This window comes from Corvus kubaryi, unplaced genomic scaffold, assembly GCF_017639235.1.
Source record: "Corvus kubaryi isolate FWS band 111438036 unplaced genomic scaffold, C.kubaryi_AGA036_p1.0 split1-131, whole genome shotgun sequence".
NCBI classification, from domain to species: domain Eukaryota; kingdom Metazoa; phylum Chordata; class Aves; order Passeriformes; family Corvidae; genus Corvus; species Corvus kubaryi.
In genome coordinates this window covers 19,941,846-19,961,685 of record NW_024582073.1, presented here as the reverse complement: position 1 = coordinate 19,961,685, position 19,840 = coordinate 19,941,846, and the positions used below count along the sequence as shown (strand labels likewise).

General features: G+C 39.9%; 1 protein-coding gene across 12 annotated transcripts in view; it reads left to right on the top strand.

The window, feature by feature from the left end:
- JAKMIP1 (janus kinase and microtubule interacting protein 1) overlaps window positions 1–19,840 on the top strand; it is a 228,814-nt gene that overhangs the window by 183,623 nt on the left and 25,351 nt on the right. For 7 of the 12 annotated variants that reach the window (XM_042053531.1, XM_042053533.1, XM_042053530.1 and 4 more), the window contains one exon: window positions 12,176–12,296. The exons of 2 other annotated variants lie outside the window; for them this stretch is intronic. In XM_042053531.1, the coding sequence (XP_041909465.1) occupies window positions 12,176–12,213 (38 nt within the window). In that variant the 3' untranslated portion in view covers window positions 12,214–12,296. Of the gene's footprint in view, window positions 1–12,175; window positions 12,297–13,902; window positions 13,959–15,569; window positions 15,614–19,840 lie in introns of all 12 variants that reach the window. 3 more of the 12 variants (XM_042053525.1, XM_042053524.1, XM_042053526.1) reach the window with 2 other exon arrangements.

Genomic DNA, 19,840 nt, shown 5'->3' with positions numbered 1-19,840 from the left:
TTAAGGCCTGATTAAACCAAAAAACCTCACACATCAGTTTGCAGAAATGTATTCTCATCAGGTCAGGCACTTAGTAGCATTGACTTAGGACCATCCTTCTCACGACAGCTTGTTCTTGGGAATAAGGAGAACTACAAAGGCTAGGACAGAAAATGGAATATATCAGACACAATGGCTTTTTATATTTAGTTAGGAATGTAGTCTTTCTACATTCTATGGCTCTGATCATCCTATCAGTCAGGATAATGGTGAACCATAGAATAATGTGTTCATTTACATATAAATATGTATAAAACATTTATGTGCATATATATACACCTATATATATGTATAATTGCATGCAGTTTGGCATAAATAAATAGGGTTTAAAATAATAGGAAGAAGTGATTTTCTGCAGATCATTCTTTTTCTTTGTTTTTTCCTCTCTTTCTTGGGATTTGCAAGTACAAGTAATGACAGGGAAAGAGACTGATGTCTTTAATTCTTATTTTAAAGACTGAATTTAAAGCTTAAATTAAGAGGGAACTAAGACTATGCAGTGGAAGTTCTGGTTGTACCTTGACTACACTGCAGATTAAAAATCCAGGTATGTATGAATCTGTCTTCTCCTTCCCAAATAAAGTAGATTCCATGGGAAGGACACTCACTTGTGTGCCCCACATGCCAGCCCAAATGTAGATGACAGTGGGACCAGGCTAGTGGGGGACACTTGCCCTAGAGCAGTTTAGCTCCCTGTTGTCTCTTTTGCCACTGAAAGAGTGGGAAAAAAAAGGATGAGTGGTTGTATAAAATACTGTTAGCACAATTTTGCTTTTATATGCATAAACCAATGAGCCTTTGCTGCGTAGGAGTTAGGCACCACTAGGGAAAGTATCAGGTGCCCATGGTGGGAGCCAGACTGACTAGCACCCTTGTTAAAGGTCTCTTGAACTGTGGCCACTGTCATATTTCATGTAGCATAAACTATCTACCTTTAGAAATCTTAATGTTGTGTGGAAAGTTCTTGAGAGGAAAAGCTATGACTTGTGAAGTAAGCAGGTCTTTAAAAAAAGTAGAGAAAAAAGAAAAATAAAGGAAAAAGAGCAAGAAGATCCTGTTACAGATGGTGGGTCAGGTTCAGCAGGGTGCAAGAGCAGCTCAGTTTCAGCCTGGTGATCCAGAGCAGCTGTGAGCCTGGCTTCCCAGGCACTGAGACTGTGTGTTCAAGCCATTAGTGAACTAGGTCAAGTGTCTAAGGATGGAGAGAGAGTTCTTTTTTTCATGGGTTTGTGGGAATATTTAATAAATATTACTCAGAAATTAAGATATTGCCTGTTCTGCCTAGTCACTGTGTTTTTGATTATGGTGTGAGAACATGGAGCAAAAGGGAATTTCAGTAAAAGATTGCTGGGAGTTTGTTTTGGTTGGACTTGTATTAATTGTATTTGGACAATTTGGAATTTGAAGTGCCGTGGCTTCTCAGCATATGGCTGGCTGGCAAAGCCTCCTTTAATGGGGAAGCACCTGGAGCACGTTGCTGATTTTTGTAATGTGGCTCCAGGGCTGAAAATTGTGAGCGATTCTTTCTCACCCTCACTGAAAGCTGCAGCTAAAAAGAGAGAACATGGCTGTCCCTTGCCCCCACCATCTGCTGAGTGCTGCCTCCCTGCTTTCCCATCTGTGGGCTGGGGACTCTGTTTCTCAGCAGCCACATCTCTGTTTCCAGCTGGCTGCAGACAGTCCCTTCTGGGGAAAGGGGTTTAAATTCTAGGGGTGAGCCTGCCTAGCTGAAGGGTACTGATAATTTGTGGCTCTTTGCACAGAGAGCTTTGCCTGGGGACATGAGGCTGTTCTTGTCTCTCAGAGGAGCTGATTTGTAGGAGAAAGTGTACTCCATAATGTAGCTGCCCTGTGGATAGCAAGGGACTGGGCTCTGCTCATCCCTGCTACTCTTACAATTTATGTGCCTTTTCTCTGCTGGGTGTGATCACCAATATGATGTGGCTGCTGAATTAACAGTTAATTAGAGACCTTTTGTAGGTGGAGGATCTTTTGCAAATGACTGTTTATGAATGAGCAGACAGGCTCATTTGATGTACCTGAGCTTGGTAGAAATAAATAACAAATCTACTTTATATGGCTCCTATATGATCTGGATGCCTCATCATTTTGCAAGGCAGAAGTGTACTCTCTGTATCCTATAGCTACTGAGCATAACCGGAAACCATTTCTGTCACAATGAATCTGCTAAAGAGTAGATGACCACGGAAGGAGCTGTGCACTAATTCTGCAGAATAAGTGGTGGGTTGCAGGTGGCTGGCCCTGAGTGGGTGCTGGAGAGCATGTTGGAGGCAATGACCTCTTCAGGGTTTTGAAACCTAAGAAACAAAGCTGCAGCTGGTGTGGGCAAGAATCACGGTCTGCTACATGGACTGAGTTGGGTTCATACAGAAAGTACCTTGTGTGATGATGCTTAGAAAAGCCAGAAAAAAAAATTGCTTGCTAACAAATAATGTGGATGTGATCATGGGACTCTGCTATAGACTGCCTAGCCAGGCCAATGACACTGATAAATTACTCTTTGAGGAACTAAGAGACTCCTCTAATCATAAGAAAGGCAACTAAGAAAGATGCCCTCCTTGACTGGCTGCTTGTTAACAGAGAAGGTCTCGAGTGAAGTGGAGATTGGTGGCTGTCTTGGCCACAGCAGTCATTAAGTGATTGAGTTTAAAATCTCTGGTTTTAAACAGGAGGAAAAGTGCCTGCAAAACTTGAGCCCTGGACACGAGGAGAGCAGACTTCAGACTGCTCAGGGAACTAGTGAGTAAGGTTCCCTGAGAAAAAGCTTTTGCAGATGTGGGGGTCCATCTCTGCTGGTCAGTTTTTAAGCACCACCTCCTAAGGGCACAGGAGTAGGCAATTCCTAAATGTTTCAAGTCAAGCAGATGAGGCAGAAGGCTGGCTTGGCTGAGCAGGGATTTTCCTTTGCAGATAAGGCAAAAAAGGGGGGTGTATGAGCAGTGGAAGCAAAATCAGGTGACATCCTGTGTGCAGTTTTGGGCGCCACAATATAAGAAAGATATAAAGCTCTTAGAGTGTCCAAAGGAAGGCTAAAAGATGCTGAAGGGCCTTGAGGAGAAGCCATGTGAGGGGCAGCTGAGGTCACTTGGTCTGTTCAGCCTGGAGGAGACTGAGGGGAGACCTCACTGCAGTTCCAGCTTCCTTGTGAGGGGAAGAGGAGGGGCAAGTACTGATCTCTGCTGTGTGGTGACAGTGACAGGATTTGAAGGAATGGCCTGAAGATGTGTCAGGGGAGGTTTAGATTGGATTTTAGAAAAAGATTCTTCACCCAGAGGATGGTTGGGCACTGGGACAGGCTCTCCAGGGAAATGGTCACAGCACCAGCCTGACGGAGTTCAAGGAGTGTTTGGACAATGCTCTCAGGCACAAGGTGTAAATCTTGGAACTGTCCTGTGCAGGGCCAGGAGTTGGACTTTTACAATCCTGCTGTGTTCCTTCCAACTCATAGTGTTGTGTAGTTCTGTGATTGTTATATCTGACATCTGCACCTTTCCCAGACCAGCACATTCCTGTTGTCCCCCTTAGAGTTGACTCTGAGACTTCCATTTGCACTGACTTTTTCATGTGGACAGACAATTGATTCAACATTTTCTGGTTCTTCTCTGGTGACAAGACATCTTTATCAAGCTACAGAATTAAGCTCTTTATTGCTTACAGCTCAGCCAACACTGCAGACCTTCAAGCAGAGATTGTCAGGTGTCTGTCTCCCTGGCAGGGAGTTGGTTACCATGTGTTTAGGAGCTAAGCTTAAGTCATGCTCCAAGGATTGGGATTCCTTGGAACATCTATAAGTCTGAGTTAGTCTCTTGGGGTCCCTGCAGTCATGACAAGAAATCATCACTTGACCTACAGGACAGGATTCATCTCATCATAATGTAGGTCTAAACTAGGCAAGATGATCTGCACTCTAGAGGTGCCTTTTCAATTCACTGACTATAAAGATGAGTGGAATGGAACTACCTCAGATGTCCAGTCTACTGCAGGAAAAAGGAGAAGTGATTCCTGCCCAAAATACTTTAGCAGTAAAGTGAGCAAGGTCATTTAGTGCTTGGTTGTGGTGGCCTGGTAGTGCTTAGCAGGACAAAAACTTGCAGTCTTCCTCCTAAGTCCTAGGTGACTGCTCTGAACACCAGAGTAATCTTCATAGAAGAGAAAATGGACATTAATACTTGGGAGCCTCTCTTTTGTGTTGTTCTGTCTGGGCTTTTTTGAATGTTCTGCCTGAGGACTCTTCCTCCATACTTACAGCTTGGACTAACTGTATAGTTTTGTCTTAATTTACAGTCACAAACTCTGGGTTCACTGTAAAATGTTTAGGTACCAGTTTATAAATCGATTAAACAGGAAATAAAATGTGCATGTAGATCTGAAGCCTTGTTGACCTGACAGATTCTCCCAAGGCCCCAGGAGATCAGAGGCAGCATTCATCAAGTGAGGCATTGAGCATATGCCAGGTGTAGTACTAATACTCGGGAGCTTTTGCATACTAATAAGCCATATTCATTGTTCTTTGTGAACTGTGCACTCCACTTGTGCATGCTTGCTCTTGAGTAGTGTAAAAGAGGACAATGCAGAACAGAGGGCAGAAGCTTATAAAATAGTGTATTCAAACACATGAATTCAGCCTGAGCTGGGGAGAGTTTTCTACAGTGGATTAGTGGCTGCAGCACTGCTGTTCTCCTGGGAAATCACCTAAGCACATGTGTTTCCTTTAGAGGGCTTCTGACCTCTTTTGTGTTCTTCTTAATTTCTGTGTCCTAAGTAAGGTGATATTAAAACAATTCCTTGTTGGTATGCTTCCTTGGGAGCTTTGCAGAGTGTGCAGGAGGGAAGTGGTTTCTGCTGCTCCTAAATTAAAAGCAGTTGCTCAGACTCCTGCAAGTCTATGGAAGATGACATGTCAGCTAAGAATGAGTGCTGCTCTTTGCACTGGCAAACTGGATGCTGGGGAAAGAATAATGTGATTGTCAAGACACATCTTTCAATTTAATAAACCATTTTGAAAAGAAGGCTTTTTCTCTGTTTAGTAGTGGTCCTTGGGGGAAAAAAAAATCTAAACTCTAGCATGAAAACAAACACTCCATGTCTGTTTTGAAATAAACATACTGTCTTCTGCAGTACTGGGCTACACTGTAAATTTTATAGACAAATAGGATATGAATAAGACAATTGCCTTAGCAGTATTATTAGGAGTAATAACTTCTGTTGTGGATAAATCTGATCCTTTGAAAATGTAAAAACATTCATGTTTAATTATTTTAGCTTAGCTTTTCCCTTAGAAGAGGTTGTCCTGTCTGTAAGTTTTATTAGAAATGACATGATATACAGCTTATTATCAATTACTACTTTTGAGGTCTCACTTGAACAGAGGTTGTAGCAATACATTGTTTTGCATCTCTCGACTGCATACTCTGGAAGCTAATGTTGGGGGCTTCTTCCTGCTTCCGAATGGCTGTTTTGGGACTAATTACCGAGTCACAGTGTTGTACAAAATATCTGACTCTGCTTGTTGAAGTCCTCCTTGATTATCAGTACCCATGGAGCTGTGGGATCCTTTGTATTTTTGGATTGCTGCACCTGAACCCAGTGTTATCTGTTAGTGACCACAACATTAAAAAATCAACTTTTAATTTATTGCCTAATTTATAGGCCCACTTGAACGAGCTATGACACAGTTGAACTCGTGTTCAATGATTAATGCGAAATAAAAGGTAGTGTTACATGGCCCAGTTAGATTAGATGCTCTTGATCTAATCCTGTCAGTCAGCCACAGCTGTTAACCATTTTATGTCCTCATATAAGACTTTACTTGTGCTGCTGTAGGTTTTCAGGCTAAAAGAAGATCATATTATAATTAAATAGCTAGAGCTTGTATAAGAGAATAGGATAATTATCCATCTATATAATCAGAAATTTATAGGAGGACATGTTAAACAAATGTGATTTTTGCCACATAAAATGTTACAGAAATTTCTCAAAGTCATAAGAAAAAACTACAAATTCAGATTTCATTGCCTTTAAGTGGTAACTAACGCCTCTTACGTCTTTGAAAATAACCCCTAAATTACTGAATTTGATTATATTTGCCCTACATAATCACTAAGGGCAAAAATGAGGACTCCTTGTGATTTTTAAATTTAGGTTTTATTCCATGCAAATTTACAGCTGAAGTATTTACCCATTGGACAGTATAAATAAAAGTAGCTGAAGAACCTCAATGTGGTTTTCCTGGGACTTGGTAGTATTCCCCTTTTTAAAGCCTGGCAAGTGGCAGGGCTGCTGAAGGGGCATTTCATCACTCTGAGCATCAGGAAGCAGCTGCAGATCTGCCAGGACAGTGTGGGAATTAACAGAATCCACAGATCTTAAAGGAATGTTCTCATTAGGAAGGACGCTTTTCTTCTCACCCTTTCTGTGTGCCAAGGTTGGTATCTCATCAGGGAAACCCTCAATACAGAATATTTTGAATGAGCATGCAATAAATAATATTTTTTTACTATATTTGGGCTATAGGAAAAATAATTTTCCTGGTATAATGAGTGGTAAGTAGAGCAAAGATCATATGGGAATAAAATGTAGCTGTTTGATCCATTTGATAATTTCCATCTGGATGGCATTTGCTTCCCTCAGTGAAGGGAATGGGAGCTGCCTATTTCTAGGCAATCTGTTGAGTTTCTTTCACAGAAAAGGACAGTTTAGCTTTTCCTTCCATATGGACATACATTAATACATTTACAAATGTTGTTCATATATCTTTTTTTTTTTTAGATCCTGTAAGAAGTCTTAATTCCTAGGTGGGTTGGGATGTGGGTTGAATATTCTTTTTTCTTTTTTTCCCAGAAATCAGTAAGAGAGGGGAAAGACTCCCATTATTCTGTATAGATAGGTACTAGTTAATTTACTAAACCAAAAGAAGCCTTGCTTGTTGGAGCAGAAAGCAAGTTAGCTGTAATGAGACCAGAATTATCATTGTTCCTCTGGGCCTGACCATGCTGGAGGAATGGAAGTCTGCAAGCGTGACTCCAGGCTATTGTGGGATCCAAGTCATGCAATCTGTGTCGTAAATTAAGCAAGTTCTACCTCAAGATTCTCCCTCTGGAACAGTGAAGTATTCTAAACATTAAGAGGATCATTATAATCATAATGTCATCTCAGCTAACCAAAGAGAAATTGTTTTCTTAGTACAGTGAGGTGACAATGGTTCATGCTGTGGTTTTGCCACTGCCCCGGGACTACTGGATCTTGTGCCTTTGTAACATTTTTAATTAGCTTTTGATAAGACTTGTGTATCAGAGACAAAACATCAGAGCTGATTCACTTTGGCACCCTGGGTAGGCAGACAGGTCTGTACCCTGCTCCCCTCACTGAGCACATTCATTCCAGCGGGAATTCCTCCCTCCCAAAATGTCATGAGGTACCCAAGTTCAATAAGCAGATAGGCATTGATGCTTTTTCCTTGGAATACTTTCAGTTGAAAAGTTATTCTGTTCTCTGCATGGTAGTTTTTTTTTGGAAGTGCTTGTGTCTAAAACCTTTGGAAAAGTGTAGAAATCTCTTTCCAATATCCCTGCACATAAAAGCAGGAAGGAACAGTTGTAGTTTAAGAGGAAAACCCTATTTTCTTCATGAAAAACAAGTTTGAATTTTTTTTCATTTGCCAAGCCCACGTGATGTAATCCTGCAGAAATGGGATATTGTGTGACTGCCTGGAGCTGAGGAAAGGTGCAAAACTTAGGAAAAGGGTATGAATCAGTGCCTGGTGTTTTAGGGCCACACCTCCTTCATCCTCTTCTTACTAGTAGGCCATGGATATTGTTTATTCTCTCCTTTTTAGTCTGCTGTGGTGGATGTGCCCAGACAGCTTGATTGCAAATTCATCCACAGAACAGTTCAGAGTTAAAACAGCCTTTTTTTGTTGCCACTGATAATCATTTGCCACTATCAGCAAAATTGCCACCTGTAATCAGATCTGTAAGAGCACAGATGGCTTCCAAATGCACTAATTCAGTACCAGAGCTGTGATTTTAGCAGCAATTGCTCCTTAGCATTTTGCACCTGGAATTTTTACTCATTTTCATATTTATCAAACAGCTGTAAATTGAGAACTCCAGCTTGCAGGTACTTGTGATCTAGAGAAGTCTGAGAAGGATGATTACACTCCAATTTCAACAGAGGCTTACCCTGATTCAGTTAAACTTCATTTAGGGTCTGGTCCTCAGAGGATTTCAGTGCCTTGTCAATCACGTATTTCATCAGTGAGTTTTTGGATTTCAAAGCTTTTTTTTTTTTTTATTTCCATTGTCCTATCTACTTGTTGGTAGACTGCACACGAGTAATCTGAGACAGAGCAAGCTCTGCCTGCTTACATGGTGGACTTCACGTTTGGGATGTGCAATCCAAAAGACAATTCCTGACTTTCAGAAAATAGGTTTTTTTTCCGTGTTCTGACCTTTAACAGTCTGCACCAGTGAACAGAGCCATGTCACAGGCAGCTGGTAGGAAGGCACTTGCCTCTTTCACAGCCTGCATCTGATATGCGAAGGGGGGCCCCACCAGTGCCCCAAACACAAGGTTTTCCCAGTAAGGTGATACAGATCTCTCTGCTGGGAAGTTTTGAAATTTCATGTGGTTGTAAACAAAGTATTTATCTGGAAAAAAAGGATTCCATGCTGGCTTGGCTGGCTGTATGCATCAGGAGTGCTCATAACTGTCATGTGACAGGAGGGGATGAAAAAGAGTGTTGGTTAGGTTTCTGGTGACAGGGAGTTTCATTATTCATGTAGTCCACAAGTCACAGTGAAATTATGAAGGATTTAAGGCTAGCGGGTTGGGTTGGCTATAAGTTTCTTTCATACTCATTTTAAAGGAGGTGAGGAGGGAGAGGAAAAAGATTTAAGAGAGGAAATAATGGAAACACAAATCTATCCAGGAACAGAAGCGGAGGTTGGTGGAAAAAGAGATGAAGTTGTGTTGAGTCAGAAGCACTAGAAGAAAAACAGGCAAATGTGTGTTAGGAAGGACAAAAATTTGTATGTGAATCCTTGTTTCTCAATTGTGATGGTTATGTTTTATAAATTGTATATATACTTAGCACACATTTAATTCTTCAGTAAAGCATAGTTAAAGCCCGGAACATTATGATTTGTCAGCTTCCTTCAGGGATAGAAGGCTTTTTATACTGCTTAATGACCTATATGGGAAAAAATAATGGCAGTAATTGCTTGTCTTTCTCCAAATTGGTGTTGGCATGGAGCGTTTTCAGCAAAATAACTGAAATAATATTCAGGGTGAACCATAGTTCTGGATTGTCTTGTGTGTATGTGGCTCATGTGGTAATTAAAAGGGAGAAAACCCAGTTTTTATTAGATTTCTTAGAGATGCATTAAAAGAAGAAAATGTCATGTGATACATTAGGCTATGCTTCAAAAGGGGGAGAAAAGGAGGCAGTGTGGAGCCTCCTTCTGTTCCCCAGAGTTTCAAAAATTCATGGCTGAGACAGTCAATGTAAACATTTTTCATATGAAGTTCAGTCTCATCGTGCTGGAGGCCTTTGTCCCTCCACAGCAAACGGCCAGAATGAGAAATCTTCATGTGGGTTGATTCCGAAGGGAAAGCACGTGTGCCTGGCTGAAGGACTTCCTGGGGGAGGGAGGGAATGGGTCAGAATGAGGAAACAGATGTTGTCTAGGCAGGAGTTCCTGCTAATTTTGTTTGGTCACCTGGCTGCTCCAGAAACCCTGTGACAACACATTTTCAGCTGAGAGCCTTTTCATAGACTAGCTGTGACAAATGCAACACCTGGTTTCACATAGAGACAGCTGATGTTGGTTACTTCTGTGTCACTTCAGTTGCAGTTGGGGATTTTCTGTTTTTCTTCTTCTGAAAGTAACTGAGACACAGGTAGTGTCTGGTTAGCTAACACAAGTTAAACAGCCAGCTGAAATTTCCTTCCTTTGCCAGAGCCCTTAGAGCTCTCTTTGTGCTCTCTAAGATTTTATCCAGACAGATCATGGCTTTTTCAGTCCTGGTGATGTGTGACAGTTGGATCTGGCTAATATCTCTGCCCTTAATGAGTTATTAAAGTGGGCAGCATCATTAAGAATTTATTTTAGGTCTTTTTCAGACCTTTTAGTTATGAGACAACAGTGGCTACTGCTGCCAAAAGGGGCTTTGCTGCTGCTGAGTCGTGGCAGGACAGGGCTTGTGCAAGTTGTGCTTGTGTGGTACCCCCACACATGCTGACACTGTGGCGTGGGCATCCTGTAAGCAAATAAGTTGCAGCATTCAAATTACTCTAAGGCATAATTGCTTAAAAATTGGCTTTATTCTTACTTGCAAAGTTACCCTCGTGTTTTGTAGGCATATACTAGAACACAACTAGTGAAGTCAAATAGCCAGATTGTTGTGTTTTTTCTTATGCTTAGAGAAAGCAGACTTGTTTGTGAATAGGACAGAAATATGCTTATTGCCAGAAAAGAAAGACCCATAAAAAAATGAGCCAGCAGCTGAAAGCAGATACCTTGGGAAAGAGATGGGAGCAGACTGGTCCTCTCCAGGACTTTCATAATTTTCTACTCAAGGACTTCCTGAAGCAGAGTTGGTTTCTATTCAGTCAGTGAACCTTGATAGATTTTCCTTCTATTAAATTGTGAAGTCTCTCTTGAACCCATATGAACTTTTTCTCTTTGCAGTATTCCATGGAAAGGACCCCCACTCTTAGTTACATGTTAAGAACCGTTTTGCCATGAACCTGTTACCAGTCAGTGCATCCTGGCCATTGTCATTCCCGGTTTCCCTCTCCACTTTGGCAAGGTGTACTCTTGCCAAAGAATGAGTCTTCACTACAGAGTGTAAAGTTTGCAAAAGAATCTGTCTAGCAAACAGCATCTTAGTTTACTTGCAGCTTTTGGAATCAAATTTCCAAAGCCATTTCATGTCATATTATATAGAGTAAACATTTTTGAGAAGTCCTAAAACCTCTCTCCTTCAAAATTGCAGTTTTTATTGTAAATGATCTCTTACTATTTTTTCTCTATTTTTAATTAAGATAGAGTACTCATTGAGTCAATTCCAGAGCACAGGAAGACTTTTGGAGGTATAATAAATAGTGTAATCTGTGTTCCTTGTCATAGGAACACAGGATAAGTAGTGGGATGGTGAACTAAATTACAAAATAAACACCTTTTATTTTTGTATTTTGGTTAAGTACTTCCATTTGATATACATGACATTTCTCATGTTCTGTCTCCTGTATGGCTCCAAAGTATTTTGCACTCTGGAAATCCTCAGTTTTACATATTGTCTCAGGTTACTACAGTCAAGGGCAAAGTAAATAGGAAAAACAGAATGAGCGTCTCTTCTTGTCAACCTTTTTAAGCTGTGTACACACAATTAACATCTCCAGGCTTCCTCTTGCCTTTTCAGTTACTACCTGTTCCGATGGAACTTTTAAAGCCAAAGTCTTTATGTCTTTAGGTCACATTTCTACCCCAAAGTCTCACTTGTCCTACTGTTGAAAATTAAGAAAGACAGTCAGCTTTTTCCAGTTGAAGTGTTGTGTTTCTCACATTCCTGCCTTGTGAATTTAGCAACTATTTATTTCAGATGTTGTCTTTTTATTCCATCTGATTCTATTACACCTGCATTTCTTTATTCACTATTTTGTATGTTAAATAAAAGTCCCTTTTTATTAAAGTAATTTTACTACCACATGTGATGCAATATTTTAATGCAAATTTATTAGACTGCCTAGCTAAAGCTGAAGATAGTGACTGATGTAAGTAACGTTTTTCTAATCTCCATATGGAATTAATAGGGAAAAATCACAGTGTGGGTCAGTAGTGGTTGATACTTGAAAGCTGTGTCCCCATTGAACCAAAGCATTCAAAGCATGTGCTGAAATTGCATTGTAACTGGGATGCTGTATTGGCCAGGGGGGTAACAACTGACTTAATAGTATGAACTTAGATGAAATGTTGTGCTGAACTGGGGACACTGTTAAATTGACTTTCCTCACTAAAACAAAAACTCCAGTGCCTGCTTTTACACTATGTCAGTGATTGAAAAAACTAATGAAAAGACTCTTCTTCTTGTATGATTTTTGTTTTCTCTCCAGGGATGAGTTTACCAGTTGGTTTGGTCTGTATTATTTAACAGTGGAGAGAGGCATCCTGATGTTCAGTTCAGAGATGTGGATGAACTAGGGTGGTGCAACAACTTACAATGCAGAATGCAAGGTAGGTTCAATAAAAATGAATATTTAGTGGTTTATCTCAACAGTAAATAAGTAAGTTTTATTTAATTTTTATGCTTTTATTTTTTTGGTTTCATTTAGATAGAGCAGACCCTCTATGCTAATTTTTAGGAGTGTTAAATTTCAAATACAGCACATCGATCTTGAAACACTCAATAAAGTCAATAGAACCATTTCTGGTGACAAACCCACATCTGTCATTTTTTGCACAATGGTCACTGACATATAATCTATTCTGTTGCCTTACCAAAAAAAAAAAAAAAAAATGAAGCCAGCAAACTAAGTAGAAATAAATATCATCATTTATGATATTAAAACATCATAATAGTTTAAAAATATATTATTTAAAATTGTTCTTAATGTATTTATTATATTTTTAGCTGAAATACCATGCTTATTTATATTTCCTATTCACTTTAGAAGGCTGGAATTCTTGCTCTCATTGGTTCTGGTCCATCAGTTGGACTTGGTCAGGACTCAGGTTGTGCACTGTTGCTGAGTCAGCCAATTCGCATCAGCTATTTACCTGCCTCTCTGAGCTGTGTAATGCTTGCTTTGATTGCATTCAAGATCCACACAGTCCTAGTGAAGAACTTAGCACACTCCACATGCCCTTGAAATACAGCAGCTTTATCCTTTACTGAGGTACAAAGAGATTAAGTCCAAAATTGTGCATAGTCCGTAGCAAAACAGGGTATCAAAATCTGGTCTAAATCCAAGGGCAGTGCACTAAGCACTGGATCCTTTCAGATCAAGAAGGAAGAGTTTACACATTTTTACCCAATACAAATAAATGTAATAAAAGCTGACGTGATTTTAATGGGAGATTGAGTTATGTATTAATTAATCTGGAGTAAGGCAGCTCTGGGGGGACCGTATCACTCTCTACCACTACCTGACAGGAGCTTGTAGCCAGGTGGGGGATGGCCTCTTCTCCCAGTAACAAGTGACAGGAGGAGAGGAAATGGCCTCAGTGTTGCACCAGGGGAGGTTTAAATTGGATATGAGGAAAAATTTCTGCAGAGAAAGGTTGTCAAGCACTAGGACAGGCTGTTCAGGGAAGTGGTAGAATATGAAGGTATTTTAAAGATGTGCAGATGTGACACTCAGGAGCATGGTTTGCTGGTGGACTTGGTAGTGCTGGGTTAATGGTTGAACTTGATGATCTTAAAGGTCTTTTCCAACCCAAATGATTCTGTGATTCTAAATAGATTTAGTACTTGTGAAAGGTGCCATACTGGTTACCTGGGACATGCAGGAGTCCTATATTCATTAACAGACACAATAATTTACATTGATCTAGCTACTGAAAGCTTGTGTAGGCTTGAAAGAGATACTTTTCTACAAAAATGAGAGTTCACAGTCCGGACTTTGATCCTTTGGTTGCCTGAAAGCTTAGATCACTATTCATGGAGGAAACATGCTACTGGATTCCTTATGAGATTCTGAGAACTTCCCTGCTGCTCCATCTTCCCGTTTCACAAATCAGAGTTTCCTCACTTTCAGTGTTTCCTCTGTCTGCTGCATTATGCCCGTTTCACATTTCACTCCCTCTGGAGACCTGCAATGCTGTTAACCATTTTTCACAGCTCCTGGCAACTGGCTGGACGGGAGACAGTGCTTGCTGCAGCTCACGTGGGTCTAGGTATGTGCTCATTTTAACCAGCATATCTGTGCTGACTGAGTCAGGATCACTTGGTTCTTTCTTACATATGAAAATTGAAATAGCTTTCTGATTAATTATTTAAAATGCATTCTATTATCAATATATAAATTTAGTACATTCTCTTGTTTATACTGCTTTGGTATAGATGCAATATTAAGGGTACACAGAGTGTTCTGCTATTATTATCTGTAGTTTAAAATTATGTACTCTTTGCAGTTCTTCAACATCTTCCTGTGCACATTAATTTTAAATATGTATCTTTGCTGCCCTTTCCATTTCTCTAAACACAGTCCCTATGAGTGTAACATCACTACTCCTAGTCATCCTGTCATTTGGATTTACGCAAGTGTTATCTGAAATGGCTTATGAACTTTCAGAGGCATGTTGTTTCCATCTTCTTATCAAGACCTTGGTCCTGCCTCATTAAAGACAATAGTAGTCCCATTTTCTTTACTATTCATACAGTAACCCCTACTGTAGCTCGATGTTTAAGATGTCAGTATAAACATGCACATTTAGAAACAGATCTTTAGGCTGTTTAAATTGTTTGTGTTCCATCAGAATAAGATAGTAGTTGCATTTTTTTTGCTCACAGTTGCCGTATGTTTGTGTCCAGTTTTTTTGGTCAGTGTTTATACTGTGGTACTCAGGAGAATTTTTTGCAAACAGAAATTTCAGTTTCATGGCTGAAGCCCTTGCTCAGCAGCAACTATGAGCTGATTCTTTGAGCAGTCCATTTGAAATCCACTGCTTCCTGATGATTAAGTTGTAATTTGCCAGGCAAAGCTTAAATTAAATCCAAATGATCCAAGTTAGCTGAACGGACTGAAGATGTACACACCAACTTAAAAGAGAATTTGGATATATCTGCACAGCCCCAAGCAGAGGGGAACTGGCATGTATATGTGCCATTTCATTTGTGCAAGGAATACTGGGTCAGGTCAGAGGGATTCCTGTGGCTTTCAGTAGCACAGGCACAGGCAGACCAATCTAGTTGCTTCCTGTGAAAGCCTGGAAATTTATCTTTTGTTTGAAATTAGCCTGAGAGTTGCCTGAATGCTAAAGATGTTTAATTATTTAGAGATGCTTAAGCAAGTCAGTTACCTAAATATGTATGTGGGGAGGAGGGGAAGAAGAATAATGACGATAGGATTCAGCCTAATATACTTAGCCTAGGTTTTTCAATTTTTACATATATATTACTGTCTTGGTTTACATATATATTACTTAGCTTGTTGCCTTTCTGCAGTAACTGATGGATGTGAATCAGAGGATAAGCTTGAAACCAGATATTAGAAAGCTTTAATAGGACAATTTCTAGTCAGCCATGTGAATACCACAGCTGTGCTGGGGTCAGAGAGGCTTTTATGTTGTTTGTCTCCAAGTCTGACAGAAGATCTACTTGCCCTTGAGTCCATCTAATCAAATCAGGATTAAGTAGAAGCTATGGAACGTAGATCACCCTGTAATAACCGGCTATGACTTCATGAGCACCAAAGGTAGTTATCCATCCTATATTAAATCATATAAACATGTGCTTTTCACATCACCTTCTTAACTGTTTTTGTTTTCTGCCATGGTTATACCCAGATGAGGAACTGAGGAAGTCTGCCATGAGTTCAGCAAGTACTAAGGTAACCCAAGTCTTTGCTGAAAGACATTAGTTTTTCTATTAATATTTAATCTGGAGCAACCACTGACCTGCATAATTTGATAGAGATGGGTGAGCTTCTCCCTGAACACCCCTAATGCTCTCATGCTTTCTTCACTTTTTAGAAGCAATGTAAACAAATAAACACCAAACACTGCGTTGCCGAAAAAAGCGTGAAACAAGCCAAGAGTACTTGGTATTGCACATAAATTTTCCTGTCTTTTCCTGAAATTCCTCTGAGGGCTCATCAGTGTCTCTGAGCTGGTTGGCTGCTCAGGGGCTCTCCTGGCGCACTGAGGTGGGTTCCCAGCACACAGTATGTGATGTGCCTTCTCAGGCACACCTTAGCTTCTGCTGGGATTTGTGGTTCTGCCCCCAGTGAGCCCCTGGCAGACATCAAGTTACTCATCCTAAGCAGTGGGATGAGACTCAGTCAGTTTGCCCTTGGTAGCATTGCTTCTGCTCAGCTTTCTCTGTGCTTTGTGAGCTCTGAATGCTGAGGCAGCTTCTGAGTCTGTTATGGCAGCTCTTTAGGAGCATCATTTGCAGTTACTACTCGGAGTACACCAAGATTAGGTGTATTTCTCTGAGCTATAGTTAAACCTGAATATTATTCAAAACAAATTCTGTGAAGTCGTTATCTATGCTGCTTTGCCTTTGTGTTCTCTTTCCCAGAAATCTTAATCATCTGGAATGATTTGATTCAGCCTGTGATCTAAAAATGCTCTTTTGACCCTTTGTTTCTTGTGTCAGTACCCTGCATCTGTCCTTGGAAATTCAATACCTTCTTCCACTGCAGATACTGGTTCCTTTCTCTGCCAACTGTGTGGGTGATAAAACTACGAGAAGAAATAGGGAAAACTATATAGCCATGTGACATATGGGTTTTTGTCCCTTTGCCCCCACTCCACCTCATCTCTGCTGCAGGGGTCTCTTCCAGCACCTCACGCCAGTGAGCTAGCGTCTGCCAATAAAAATTACAATAGGCAAGATCATTTCTTTCTGTGTCATGTGACATTCTCACAGATACTAATTGCTCCCTTGCAGGTGCTGTGAAGGGAGTAGGGTTCTCTCAAGGGCTGTGAAATACTAGCATTTTTATGTCATGGATATTATAGTATTCTGTCCCACAGGAACAAGAGAACTTTTTTTCAGTGCCATTAACATTTAGTTCCCTGAAAGATTGAGATCATAGACTTGCAACCGTAATATTTTTTAGCATGAAATAACTAACTTAATTTATAAGCAATATATTGACTTTTAGTGAGGTCTTTACAGCAGGAGTCCAGATGCCAAAACCTAGTGCAGTGAAGTACTTTGCCAAAAATATATTTCAAAATTTTCTAAAGAAGATAATAAAGTCTTTAAATGGCAAATATTTAAGACCTGCATTGCTCACAAGTGTTCTGACACTCTTGTGTTATAGATTAAAAGAAAACTCAGTGCTATACCTCTCTGTATCTCATTTCATATACCATATATTACATATATATACTACATAGCACATGAAGTACAGCAATCTCTGCTGCTGCAATCAAGTAAAACTCCTTTCAAGGCAAAGGATCAGTACTCATTTACTAGCTTGGTCTAATATTGTATCACAAGAAGTTGTGTAGTGAGTAGTATTGCTAAAAAGGCTGTACAAAACTCATTTATTTTGCCATTAGTATTTGTTCTCTTTCCAGGCTGTCCTAGAAAACTCAATCTCTCTGGGTCCATTTCAAATCAGTGTTCAGACTGCTGGTGTTTCTGGCTTGCTGTCTGAGAAGACAAATGTCACGGGCAGTTGTAGGAGAGAAGCCCCATGATTTGAAGTTCAGTTTTGCTCTGAAAAGCACCAGCCTGTCACCAGCTCTTGTAAGGCAGCAGTTGTGCTTGTCATGGGAAAGTTAATGCCAATGTTTATCCCCACAACATCTCTGTGCCGAGTCCATGCTATTTTCTTTGTTGCAAAAGCATCTTTAATTTAAATATAGGGACGTTCTAATAAGAAGACACTTTCACACCAAAGAACCCCTAAAGGGTCAGTACTACATTCATTTATTGGTTATTCAGCAGAAATGCACAAAGTGGTCCAGTGCTTTTTTTTTTAACTGAAGCATCTGTTTGTGATTCCTGAGTAGATATCATGTATCTGAGTAGAACAGAGTTTCAGTGCCTCATTAAAGTTCCAAGTGACAGCAGATGGAGTCGGAGCTGGGATTAATTGTTAAGGAAAGTGAGAGGCGAGGGAGTTTTATTTCAGTTTTAAGAATCAAACCTCCTGCCCTAGTTAACTCTGAGATATTTGGATTTGATACAGATTGATAAGGAGGTTACTGTAGCTGGGAGATAAAGAACAACCTCCGATCACCTGATTAGGAGCTGATTTTATTCACTGTAACATGAAAAAATGCTAGTAAGGACACAGTGAAAGAGTACTCAGCTATGGAAAAGTTTGCTTTGAGGATTTAATAAAACTAGTACGTAGGGACTTATGGGTTAGAAATACAGGGAGTTCAAAGTTTGGAGGATCTTCTGAAGCTTGGCTAAAAAAGTTACAATTTCTCTTTCTGAAGAAAGTAAGAGGCATTATGTCTTGGTGAAGAGTGAAGAAAAATGCTGGCCTGGTAGAGAGGGTCTCTGATAAAAAGATTTTAGCTAGGTCTTTCTATGGTAATTCAAATGCCTTTAAAAGTCAGGTTCCTGCACTGCATGAAGGAAAAGAGTTTCTCACCAAGAATGCCTGTTCTGCAAGGTGTGACATCTGAGTTTGGCTGGGAGAGCCATTATACAGTGCTGGCTACCCAGAGATTTCCTTGACATGAGCAGTTCTGTGTTATACTCATCCTAGAGCACAAGTGGAATTAATAAATTCCTGCTGTTATGTGCCCTTGCATGCACAGGCTGACATCAGTAAGAAATGTCAGTTGTTTAAATGCTGTTACTGGTTCAGTTTTGGGAATGCTTTGTAGTGCTTTTGACAAGCCACCAAGCCCTTCAGTACAGTAGCTGTGGCAGGTCTGGCATCTTAAAATAATATATGTGATATTGTAACATAGGTACTTAGGTCTAAAGCTGACTTTTTAACCCAGAACAGAGTGACAGATGTTCATGTGTGAACATGCTTGGTAATGTTCCCTTTTTGCTGTTGTGTCTCCAGGGTGGAGATCCTCCAATTTATTGGACGTGACTCCCACATCAAGTGTCCCTGCACAGTACATGTCCAAGGAAGGGCAGAGACTGTGCTGTCCATTGCTGCAAAAACGCAGTCACTCAGCCTGCTGGATTACAAGCACAACACAAATTTACTCATTTGAAACAGAACTTTGTTTGATTTGGGATTTTTTATTTTTGGTTTTTACCTTTGAAATCAAAACTGGAAAATCTTGACTTCACACAATTTCTGGCAGCATTAGTCTTGATGACAGATATGAAATAGTAAAAGGAAATAGTCTTGATACAGACTAATAAGAGAGGGGTGTCTTCCTTGCTTATGCTGTATATTAGTCAAAGCAAGTCATTTACTCATCTAAATGACAAAGCTGTAATTCTTGTGTGTTTATTGCTGAACAGTAGATTCTGCATGTTTGCTGCTTTATTTTTAATTAATGCTTGTAAATCTTAAATTGAAATTTTTCATACAAAACCTTTAGTCTCTGATTATATTCAATAGCTTATTCAACAGATGCAGATTTAATATTTTTAGAAGATCTTTAGTATAGTTTAACACCCTCTCTTTTTTAACAGAGGTATCATTCAATCTACATCAGGTAAGATGGAAAACTGCCTTGGCAAATACCATACTGCAGTGAATAGAAGAGAAAGCTAATAATGAAGAAAACTAGTTGTCTTGGGTGAATTCGAAATTCTGTGAGTGCTGATGGACACTACTTCTTTTTTTTTTAATAAGAAGTGTTTGACTCACATTCTAATCCCTAAATGGCACTCAGATTGCATGTGTTGGCCTGAGTGTTTAGTTTACACTTTTGAAATTAATCCCCTGCTCATTCCCTCTGCTGCAGTATATATAAAATAGTGGAGTAGGCAAAATTATATTTCTTCTAAGTGAATCTATACTGAAAAATGCTTTCCAGCTGCTGATGGGTTTCAGTTCATCAGATCAGACTAAAGCTATTCCAAAATCAAGCATCAAAACTTGTACAGTATGTCTACTGAGTCCTTAATACCAGCTTTCTGTTCTCCCTGCTCCTATTGCATTCCACCAATT